Below are 12167 nucleotides of genomic sequence, written 5' to 3' on the forward strand. Positions count from 1 at the left end.
CGCCGGGTATTCATCGGGTTTCGGGTTAAATTGTCATCCCTATATCTGGCCTTGGTACAGTAGAGTAGGAGAGGCTACCTCAGTTACAGGATACCGACAAAGTTACGGGATACCGACAAATGAAGTGAGTGTCGAGTGCTTTTGTCAAATTCACAAGCTCCCTTATCAGACAAAGACCTGTACAAAAAGGGGTACATAATAACTTGGGATACTACAACGATTACCATAGCAAGGATGTCCTTGCACCAGTTTTAACGTACCAAGCCAGTTTTAACATACCAAAGCAAGTGGCCAAATAACTAGACGAGAGGCTATAAAGTTGATTTGAAGAAATGGCTCGAGATAAAAGATATCATTATGTGACCTCTGAAGCCGTCCTTCGGGCTAAAGAAGTCGTTGTGCATTGTGCAACATGAGTGGCGCCGCCCAGGCTACTATGATTGCCTTCAACACTTTGGCTGCTGGCTACTTATATGCACACCCGTGATCAGGTTCAATAGCAAATAGCATATCATGTCTTTTCTCAGTGTGGTACAGCACTGGGAAGCTCCCTATTGTCTCTGAACTCTGACCCTTCTTTTGCTTTTATCTACAAACAAAACCTCGCAAATTTGTCACTAATGCTTCATCTGATAGCGTTTAACTGTCAGTCACTACATGAACATGGATTGATACCGCTTAAGCACCCAATAACTCAGCTCACTGCTCAACTCCTATATCATATTAAATAGATAAGGAACATCACAAAAATATTGTTATTTCACCATTCAGGTCCCATCTTTAGCAAATGTTCTGGCAAAACAACTTTTAAGGTCGGAGCACCTGAGGATATCTCAAGTGAGTCCCCATGCTGAATTGAATGCACTACGTGTGAACCATCAACATAAACAGCACCCTCTTGATTGTACCACACGACATGCATGTGTTGTTCTTGCTTAAGAACATCATGGAGCATTGCTTTGTCGGCATCCATTGGAGAAATGGGCTCCCTTATCATATACTGAAGCTCACGGCTTGATAATGGCATCGTAAATCCTCCAGCTGATAGCATGGCAGCAGTTGATCCAGCAGCTGTTGAGACCCTCAGACCGCTTGATCTACAATTAATTAAACGCGAGTTCTCTCCTGTATTGTTCCTTTTCCTGAGATGGCAATACTAATCAGAATTGATCACATCTGAAAGGAAAATGAATTTATAAGGAAACTCAGATAAAATACCTAAATGAGAAGCGCGACACACTTGCTGGACAAGGGTGTGACACCAATATATCATTCAGAGCATAAGTCGGCAGCTGAATTCCATTTAGTTTCACCGATATCCTTGACAGCTCCAAAGGGCGCCTACTGCCATCAAGCGTCACATCAAGTATCTGTGAATATGGCAAGTTCAGGGGAAATGGAATTTGAGAGATCATATAAAAATCCATTGATGATACAATTCCACAAAGTAGAGTGAGCATGAATTTTAGCCAATGTCCGTGAAACAAATAATAAATGAGAACACTTAGCAGATAAAATAACCTGCTCAAAGTTTCCTGCAGTAGCTGCACAAAGATACCCTGTGCTCCTCCTTGCATCAAATTCATCAGATAGCTCCTCAACCTGTATAAGGCTATTATGAGCTACAGAATTATAAGTTTATAACAAGATCTGATGAGGCACAAATATCAAGGCCAGTTGCTCACAAGTAAACAACCAGCTAATATGTCAAGGGCAGTGGTACCCAAGGCAGCGGGACCCCGGCTACGTAGTTCGTAGTCGCGATCCGTCGTCGCCGGCAGGGTTATACCCCCACGCCGTCGCCGCCTTCGTCAACCGGGTTATGCCCCCGTGTTGCCGGCTTAGAGAGGAAGAGGAAGATGATAGGCTGATAATACTTGATTCCCTATCTCCTGTGCGGTTACAATCTTATATGGCCAGAGGCCCAACCGAAAGGAGCAACAAACTCACAATCTAAGGAACTGAATAACAGCAGGCTATCCTACTTTCCCTCCTAGCCCCTAGCTGCGCTTGTATCCTGCATATTTTCCTGCATGGCCGCTGCTTGCTCTAGGGCACGGTGCACGTCACGGGCACGACGCCGTCTCACATACGTGCGCCCGACCATGACATCTCCCTCTCCGTCGAGAGTCAGCTCGTCCTCAAGCTGGAAGGAGGGGAACCTGGTGCGGAACGTGTCGGTGTCCTCCCAAGTAGACGACGCCGCAGAGCAATTTTTCCACTTGATGAGGACCTGTGGAACGCCGCGGGCGAGACGATAGCGCACCGCGCGCTCAGGTTCTGGTTCGATGGCGCCATGACGAAGCGGTGGGAGCGGCGGTATCACATCGGGTGGAGCGCCTTGGAACTTCTTTAGGAGGCCCACGTGGAAGACGTCGTGGATGCGGGCGCCCTCCGGAAGAGCAAGGCGGACAGCGACATCGTTGATGAGGTCAACGATGCGATACGGCCCGACGAAGCGAGGCTTGAGCTTACCACCCGTATCTTGCGGCAGCGAGGACGCCGAGCGTTGCCAAAGACGAAGTAGAGCCCAGTCGCCGACCTGGTAGCTGACCGGGCGGTGGTTGCGGTCGTATTGCAGCTTCTGCGTAGCCTGCGCCTGCTCGAAGCGGTAGCGCACATCGGCCAGGAACTCCGCCCGCTCTTCCATGGATCTCGCGACTGCTTGCACCCTGGTGTCGCCCAGCTCGTAGGATCTGATCGAGGGCGGGTCGCGCCCGTACACCACGCGGAACAGAGTGTCGCGCAGGGAGGACTGAAACGTCGTGTTGAAGAGGTACTCGGCCCAAGGCAGCCACCGGACCCATTGGCGTGGCCGATCCCCCGTCAAACACCGCAGGTACATGACGATGACGCGGTTGGCCGACTCGGACTGCCCATCGGACTGGGGGTGGAACGCTGTCGTCATGTGTAGATTTGTGCCCATCAGGCGCATGAGTTCGCGCCAAAAGGAGGAGGTGAAGATCGTGTCCCGATCAGAGACGATGGACTGAGGGACACCGTGTAGACGAACGATGTCGGCGAAGAAGGCCTGGGCGACGGATTCAGCAGAGTATGGGTGCGCCAAAGGGATGAAATGGCAGTACTTGCTGAACCGATCCACCACGGTAAGGATCACCGACTTGCCGCGGACGCGAGGGAGGGCCTCCACAAAATCCAGCGCGATGTCCGTCCAGACACCCTGCGGCACCGGTAGAGGAAGGAGCAGGCCCGCCGGTTGAAGGTGTACTGCTGACACACCGTGCACACGCGCACCATGTCTTGCACCCGTTGCTTCATGTTGGGGAAGTGGAAGTCGCGACAAATCCGGTGAAGGGTGCGCTAGACGCCCTCGTGGCCATCCTCATGGACCGCCCCCATGATCTCCTGGAGTAGCGGGGAGGCGGCCGGAATGTACAGCCGGCCGGCAAAGTGAACCATGCCGTCGACGAGCGCCCAAGGCGCCTGACGAGACCCCGCCGTGATGTCAGCATGGAGGGCGACGAGGGCCGGGTCGACGAGCTGGGCGTGGCGTAGACGGTCGATGAAGTCGAAACGGGGGGCCGAGAGGGCGAGCAGCGCCCCGTCTTCAGTGTCCCGTCGGGACAGTGCGTCAGCCACGGCGTTAGCAGCGCCCGGCTTATACTCGACGAAGAAATCGAACCCGAGCAGCTTGCCAACCCAATGGTGTTGCGGAATGGTGGCGAGGCGCTGATCCAGCAGGTACTTGAGATTGTAGTGGTCCGTCTTCACGCTGAAACGGCGTCCCCAGAGATACGGGCGCCAGTGCCGCACCGCCTGGACCAAGCCGATGAGCTCGCGTTCATAGGCTGCAAGAGCACGGTGTCGCTGCGCCACCGGTCGACTGAAGAAAGCGACCGGGTGGCCGTCTTGGATGAGCACTGCCCCGAAGCCGTGAGAGGATGCGTCACACTCGACCACGAAGGGCCTGGCGAAATCAGGCATGGCCAGGACCGGTGTTGCAGTCACAGCTGTCTTGAGGTCCTCGAATGCCTTGGCGGCCTCCATACCCCAGGAGAAGCCTTCCTTCTTGAGCAGGCTGGTGAGTGGTGCCGCCAAGGTGCCATAGTTGTGGATGAACTTGTGGTAGTAACCCGCCAAGCCGAGGAAGCCCTGTACTGCCCATGCTGACCGAGGCACCGGCCAGTCGTGGATGGCCTGGACCTTGGTCAAGTCCATAGCCACACCGTCCGCCGAAATTGTGTGTCCGAGGTAGGCGACCGAAGGCACCCCGAACGCACACTTGGAGCGCTTGACGAAGAGGACATGGCGGCGTAGCTCACTGAGGACCGCGCGGAGGTGTCGAAGGTGGTCCGCCCATGACTTGCTGTAGATCAATATATCGTCAAAGAAAACGAGTACAAAGCGACGAAGGCAAGGGTGCAGTACATCGTTCATTAGGGCCTGGAATGTTGCCGGGGCGTTGCACAGGCCGAACGGCATCACCAAGAACTCGTAGAGGCCGTCGTGAGTGCGGAAAGCCGTCTTGTGGATGTCCTCGGTCCTCATGCGCACTTGATGGTACCCGGAGCGTAAATCGAGCTTGGTGAAGAACCGGGCACCATGGAGCTCATCGAGCAGCTCGTCGACGATAGGGATGGGGTACGCATCCTTCACCGTGATGGCGTTCAGCTCGCGGTAGCCGACGCAGAACCGCCACAATCCATCCTGCTTCTTGACGAGGAGGACCGAGGAGGAGAACGCGGAGTCGCTGCGCCTGACGATGCCATGGGCGATCATGGCATGGCACTGCCTCTCCAACTCATCTTTGTGCGCCGCAGGGTAGCGGTATGGGCGGACCGCCACTGGGGTCGCGTTGGGTTTGAGGACGATGCGGTGCGTCCGGCCCCGCTCCGGAGGCAGGCCACTCGGCTCGGCGAAGACGTCGTGGAATTCATCCAGGAGCGCGTCGAGAAAGGGTTCCCTGGCCTCGACAGAGTGGAGACGACCAGGGGTCTTGGGGGCAAGGCCCTGCCAACAGACAGACCTGCCCTCATGCTGGAACGCCATAGTGCCAGCCGCCAAGTTCCACACGATGTCCCCCAACGGCGCCATCCAGTTGGTTCCCAACACCACGTCGTAGCCTGCAAGGGGCATAAGAAACAAATCCACCTGGAACTCCAGTCCGTCGATGAGCACTGGCGCGTGACGGAGCACCCCCGGGGCAGGAAACACGCTCGCCATTCGCCACGGTTGCCGTCAGACGTGGGCGCAATTCGATGTGGACACCAGCGCGACGGGCGGCCTCCACCCCAATGAAGCTGTGCGTGGAGCCGGTGTCAATGAGCGCGATGAAGTCGGCTGCGCCCACCCGGACCCGGAGCTGGATCGTTTTGCTGCCGGGAACGCCGGCGACCGCGTGCAGGGAAAACACTGGGGCTTCCTCGTCCGCGACGCCCTCCTCCAATTCAACGCCGTCGATGAAGAAGATGTGACGGCAGACGCGGTTATGACCCCGCGAATACGGCTCGTTGCAGTTGTAGCAGAGGCCCAGGCGGCGTCGTTCCGCCTGTTCCTCGGTCGAGAGACGCCTGGCCGGGTTGGGAGCGCCCCTGGGTGGCGGCGCCTGAAGTCCTGGCAGGGGCGGCGCCGGGGCGGGCAGAGGCAATGGTGCCTGGGCCGCCGGGAACGTCGCTCGGGGCGCCGGTGTTGGGAGCAGCGCGCGCGACGCGGCCCGGGGCAGAGCCTGCTGGACCCGATCCAACTCCATCAGCTCGACCTGGCGTGCGAGACTCATCGCGGCGGCGAGGGTCTCGGGGTGATGGATGCGAACTGTGTGGCTCAAAGGAGGCAAAAGCCCGCCCGTGTAGAGCTGAACGCGTTGGGCCTCCTCCAAGCGCCGCGCGCGCGGAAGAAGGGCTTGGAAGCGATTGGAGTACTCCTCCACGGTGCCCGTGCGGCGGTACTCCGAGAGCTCGAACATCGGGGCGGAACGGAGGGGGGGGCCCGAATCGCAAGTTAAGGAGATCCTTGAAACGTCCCCACATCGGTGTGTCGTCGTCGTCCTGCAGTTGGGTAAACCACAGCTGGGCGACGTCGTCCAGGTAGTACAACGCCAGCGCCACGCGCTCCTCCGCCATAGTTCGATGTTGGTGGAAATAGGCGTCGCATTTGTGGAGGAAGAGCATCGGGTCGGTCGTGCCGTCGAAACGGGGGAAATCCCACTTTTTATGTTTCTGGTGGAAGTCTTGATCGCGTAGGCCTTCCGCACGTCGGGCAGCACCGTTGCCGCCGGACGACGAGGACGTGTCCTTGATGGCCGCCATGTCAGACTTCAAGGTCGTCATCTCCGCGGTCAGGGACTTCAGCTGTGCCATGATCTCGGCGAGAGTGGGTTCGGCCATGGTGTTGTGGTCGGTAGCCGAGGCAGTGGAGGGTGGTGGCAAGGATGGTGGGCTAGCGATGGCGGCAGCTGCGGTGGAGGAGCGGCTGGAGCGGGTGGGGGAGGATCGACGTGACCGTGATACCAGGTTGTCAAGGGCAGTGGTACCCAAGGCAGCGGGACCCCGGCTACGTAGTTCGTAGTCGCGATCCGTCGTCGCCGGCAGGGTTATACCCCCACGTCGTCGCCGCCTTCGTCAACCGGGTTATGCCCCCGTGTTGCCGGCTTAGAGAGGAAGAGGAAGATGATAGGCTGATAATACTTGATTCCCTATCTCCTGTGCGGTTACAATCTTATATGGCCAGAGGCCCAACCGAAAGGAGCAACAAACTCCACAATCTAAGGAACTGAATAACAGTAGGCTATCCTACTTTCCCTCCTAGCCCCTAGCTGCGCTTGTGTCCTGCATATTTTCCTGCATGGCCGCTGCTTGCTCTAGGGCCCGGCGCACGTCACGGGCACGACGCCGTCTCACATACGTGCGCCCGACCATGACATAATAACATACTGGTTATGATATAAGTATTGTACCTCACTGATTTCAAGCTGAGACTTGAGTTAGAAAAGGATAAACAACTGACCTCCTTAGTACAAGTAGGATCTGAATTAACACCCAATATAGGAACTGAATCATCCAAAAAATGGCTAGCCCGGAGAAGGGTGCCATCGCCGCCGACAGCAACCACAAGATCCACATCACGTATTGGCTGACACAAATGATTGCGCTGCACAGCAATCCAGTCAAGGGACTTGCGCTGTAAGACACTCTGGCAGAGATCAATAGTGTCCTTGTGAACTCTGCACCTATCATCCAGATAGCTCAAGACCTGGGCAAACCAAGATGGTAAGAGAAGGATAGGTAAGTTTCTTTAAGCCATATCAAAAAGTATCTGTGGTATCAAAATGAATCAAGGGGGGGGGGGGACAACCAAAAAGCCTGAACATGACGGAGTTGTTCATTGCCGCAACAACAGTGCACCATGCAACAAGTTCCCTATGGAATGTCATGCTACGGCATTTTGTAAGTACTATGCAATGGCTAATGCAGGGTGGCAAGCACAGCATCTTAGTTAGCGATCCAGGACACCGAAATGTAAAAGTAAAAGGTCACGATCCGTAGAGGCATTTTGACGAACACCTGAACTCCACCGCCATTTGGACAAGCATTATGCTCACTCAACTCAAATGGATCAAACGCGGTCACGCACAACGGACAACACCATTATCGAGGATAAGAAACTTAGAAAATAAACCCTAGTGTCATTTTCAGGATCCAAACGCGAAGAAGTGAATACTACAGTTTAGACCGTTGAGTGACCGAACCAGGGGGGCAGCAGGGGCCATGCCCCCTCCCCCACCCCCCACCCACACAAACACAGCAGATAAATAGTTCGGTTTACAGCACAGCAAGGCAGCAATTCACCCATTTTATCATAATATTATGATTTTTTTTGTTACAAATACTAGGTACATCTGTAAAAACCTTAAAAAGTTATCGAGACATACGCTTTTTTTATCACACTTAAGGGTGTCATCATATTTGTCTGGCCCTCGATGAAAATTGCTGATTCCCACTCCCACTGGAGCCTACATTCGTCTGTCAAAACATGTGACAACCCTGACACCCCGCTCCAGTCCTTCGCAAGCAATGTGAACATCATAATCAAAGACATGACATGAGAGAAGGAGAGAGAGAGGTGCGACCTTGGGGTTGGCGGCGCGCGGTTGCGGCAGTGACGAGGGCGCAGAGGTGGGAGAAGAGGCCGCAGCTCCGACGTACGGGCGGGGAGGGTATACGTCGAAGGGCTTGAGGAAGAGCAGCACGCGGCGGCGCGCCATAGGAGCCTAGTCTGCCGGCGAGTCGTGGCGGCAGGCCAGCAGCGGTGGTGGCGCGCCGCCTTCTCGTCGCTTGCGCGGTGGAGACAACTCGGAAATGCTCCAGACTCCCGTTTCCGGGCTCCAAAGGCACCTGTGATTCGGCCCAAAATATGGGAAGCCCAGAGCTATGTGTATGATAGGAGTAATTTTTTTGGAGAAGATGTCTATGAACAGCACCCGTCCAAAAGCAACGGCCCAAAAGATAGGGGACTTTGGTTTGAGAAATCATACCATCCAAATTAAGGTGGTACATCATAAGTTCATTTTTCAGATTTGGTGGGATGACTTCATTCCTCATATTAGTACTAACTAACTACGAAGAATGAGATGGTGATGGATCAACTCATTCTATTTCACAAACCAAACAAAAATAGTGATGGGTGAGAAGACGATGGACTAGTTCATTCCTCAAACCAAACACTCCATTAGAGTCTGTTTGGTTTGTAGCTAATTATGTCACATTTTGCCTAAGGTTAGTCGTTCGAATTGAAAAATTAACCTTGGACAGAAAAGTTAGGCAAAGTGTGGCAAGTTAGGCAGCGAACCAAACAAGCTATTTAAAGTGTTGGAGAATATGACATTTTTTCGAAGTCTTTTGGAAGAGTGGCAGATGGATAGCTAAAATCCATTTTGTCGTCATTTCTATACCACTGTATAATTAAAACACAGCCAACCAAATCACCTCATACTCATAACTTCCACTTAATACACCAAACAAATTACACCCAGACTTAATCCTCTCTCTCTTACTCAAATCCAATAGATAATATTATTTATATCATCCTTTATCCTCCACCTCCCCACGGCCCTGTCGCCTCCAGCCTCCCCTCTCCCCCGCGACACCGCCACCCGCTTTCCCTTCCCTTACTCGCACACCGCTGTCGTCGACCCCTCCTTTCGTATCGTTAGCATAGACTATATACTAGTATCTCTGAAGTTCAAAAGTTGGTTGATGCCAAACAAGATAAAATGAAAAAAAAAACTACTTCTCCTGGCATAGGGTGAAAGGAATGTGAAGCTAAAAATAACATATTCTCCTAGCTCCTACTTGCAGCCATGGACTTCATAGTATGTGTGGATGTCTGATTTTCCGTGTGAGAAGAGATAATGGCACAGCCTAGGGCATTCGGTTTTACCTGAAATGTCGAGTCGGTTTTTTGGTTTTTTGTATTTCGGGTTTTTGGAATTGAGAACCGAAATAATTATCGGGTAACTGTAAACCGATATTTTGGGTAACCGAGAATTCGATTTGGTTTTAACCGATCTTTATTAGGCAACAACCATCAAGTATACTTGTGCTAGCTTGCCAGAGCATATATGTATTTGTCGGGGACCATAATTAGGGGTACCCCCAAGACTCCTAAACTCGGCTGGTAACCACCATCAGCATAAAGCTGCAAAGGCCTGATGGGCGCAATACAAGTCAAAGCTCCGCCCACTCAAGGGACACGATCTCGCCTCGCCCGAGCCCAGCCTCGGGCAAGAACAGCAGACCCAGGTGGATTCACGTCTCGCCCGAGGGTCTCCTCAAGCAACGGGCGCACCTTCGACTCGCCCGAGGCCCAGCTCGGGCAGGCTTCGCGGAGAAGCAACCTTAGCCAGATCGCCTCGCCAAACGACCGTATCGCAGGAGCATTCAATGCAAGGATCGCCTGACAACTTATCCTAACGCGTGTTCCTCAGTCGACAGGGCCGAAGTGACCGCAGTCATTTCGCCCCTCCCCTAACTGACCTGACAGGAAAACAGCGCCGCCTGCCCTGCTCCGACTGCTGTGCCACCCGCCAGGGTGAGGCTGACAGCAGCCAAGTCCAGCCTCGGGCGCCATAGGAAGCTCCGCCTCGCCCGACCCCAGGGCTCGGACTCAACCTCGACCCCGGAAGACGGTCTCCGCCTCGCCCGACCCCAGGACTCGGACTCCACCTCGACCTCGGAAGACGGTCTCCGCCTCGCCCGACCCTAGGGCTCGGACTCAGCCTCGACCTCGGAGGAGTCACTGCCTCGCCCGACCTTGGGCTCGGACCGACCACGTTACAAGGGGATACATCATTACCCTACCCCTAGCTAGCTCAGGCTACGGGGAACAAGACCGGCGTCCCATCTGGCTCGCCCCGGTAAACAAGTAATGATGGCACCCCGCGTGCTCCATGACGACGGCGGTTCTCAGCCCCTTACGAAAGCAAGGAGACGTCAGCAAGGACCCGACAGCCCCGACAGCTGTGCTTCTACAGGGCTCAAACGCTCCTCCGACGGCCACGACATCACATGAACAGGGCACCAACACCTTTCCAACAGCCACGACGGCATGTACACAGGGCTATGGCTCCTCTCTGCTAGACACGTTAGCACATTGCTACACTCCCCATTGTACACCTGGGCCTTCTCCTTACGTCTATAAAAGGAAGGTCCAGGGCCCTCGTACGAAAAGGTGGCCGTGCGAGAGGACGGGCTGACGCACGGGCTCTCTCTCTCTCTCCCTCGCGAACGCTTGTAACCCCCTACTGCAAGCGCATCCGCCCTGGGCGCAGGATAAACACGAGCCGTGGTTCCCTCTTTTGTTCCCCCTTGTGTTTCGTCTCGCGCCGACCCATCTGGGCTGGGACACGTTGCGACAATTTACTCGTCGGTCCAGGGACCCCCCGAGGTCGAAACGCCGACAGTTGGCGCGCCAGGTAGGGGCCTGCTGCGTGTTGACGAACAGCTTTCCGTCAAGCTCCAAATGGGTAGTCTCCAGCAACCACTCCAGCCCGGGACGCTGCTCCGTTTCGGGAGTCTCGAGTTCATGTCCCTCGACGGCAGCTATGACATGGTACTCCTTCCTCCGCCGCGCGACAATGACAACGACGACCGTCAGCCCGCCCGACGGCGGTGGAATCGACGATGTCTTCCCCGCGTGACGGAAGAGCAGCATCCGGGTTTGTCCCGTCACCTTCCCCGCCGACGGAGGAGGAGGCGGGGCAACCATGGCCAAGCAGGAGGCGGCACCTCGTCGGCTGTCGAGCGGGTCGACGACGCTAGCGCCCCAGCGGGGGACACGTCGGGCGTTGACCTCGCGTCTGAGACGAAGACGAGCGTCGTTTTCCGCAACACGCCAACCCCAAGCAGACGGACGATGCCAACACGCTCGTGAAGGACTTGCTGGGCGTTAGCCTCGTACCTGAGATAACGGTGCAGTCCGTCCCCGACGCGACTTCGTCACCATCCGTCGATCAAGAGGTACCGTCCGTTTTCCATCCTGTGCCTTTTAGATTCAGCTTCGACCCACCAAGCGATCCCGCTTCGGTGGACGCTTTCATAAAGGCATATCCTAACCTTCTGGGGTACCATATGTGGTCAACCTGGGACTGACTGACGGTCGTCTCGACCTACGGGCCCCCGGGTTCCGAGGAAGATGACGGTCCCGACTCTGGTTGGGATTTCTCCGGGCTCGGTAACCCCAGTGCCATGCGAGACTTCATGACCGCATGTGACTACTGCCTCTCTGATTGCTCCGATGATGGCCACAGCCTTGACGACGAGGACTGTGGCCCAAGTCGCGAATGTTTCCACGTCGATCTAGGGGGTCTCGACGAAGGCAACCACCTTGGTATGCCGGAGGACGACGATCCCCCTAGGCCTGCGCCTCGCGTTGACATCCTTCGGGAGCTAGCTGTGGTCCCAGTCCCTGTGGGGGGGTCAGGACGCACAGCTCGAGCAAATCCGCGAGATGCAGGCCAGGCTCGACGAGGAAGCAGGACAACTTGTGCAGCTCCTGCAAAATATCGGGCATGAGTGGGCAGGCCCAGCACCGGCCGAAGAAGCGCGTCATCTGGCCTAGGACGTCCAGCACCGCATCACTGACGATGCCAGGGCAAAGCTGCCCCCGGCCTCAGTGGGGTCGGCCAGAACCTGGCTGCAGCAGCAATACTA

The 12167-nt window shown here is 55.3% G+C and overlaps 1 protein-coding gene across 2 annotated transcripts; it reads right to left on the minus strand.

Moving 5' to 3' along the window:
* Positions 1 to 703: 703 nt before the first annotated feature.
* LOC100193842 (uncharacterized) lies at positions 704 to 8376 on the minus strand. 2 transcript variants are annotated; one of them, XM_023301446.2, is made up of 6 exons: positions 8087 to 8376; positions 7889 to 7969; positions 6964 to 7209; positions 1522 to 1602; positions 1219 to 1370; positions 704 to 1142 (listed from the first exon to the last, which is right to left on the minus strand). In XM_023301446.2, the coding sequence occupies exons 1-6, from the start codon at positions 8219 to 8221 to the stop codon at positions 761 to 763; spliced, it is 1077 nt and encodes a 358-aa protein (XP_023157214.1). In that variant the 5' UTR covers positions 8222 to 8376; the 3' UTR covers positions 704 to 760. The 2 variants fall into 2 exon arrangements, with proteins under 2 accessions (XP_023157214.1, NP_001132396.2); NM_001138924.3 differs by lacking the exon at positions 7889 to 7969 and having other exon boundaries at positions 737 to 1142; positions 8087 to 8338.
* Between the last annotated feature and the right edge of the window lie 3791 nt (positions 8377 to 12167).

The sequence above is a fragment of the Zea mays genome, chromosome 2 (assembly GCF_902167145.1).
Source record: "Zea mays cultivar B73 chromosome 2, Zm-B73-REFERENCE-NAM-5.0, whole genome shotgun sequence".
Classification (NCBI taxonomy): domain Eukaryota; kingdom Viridiplantae; phylum Streptophyta; class Magnoliopsida; order Poales; family Poaceae; genus Zea; species Zea mays.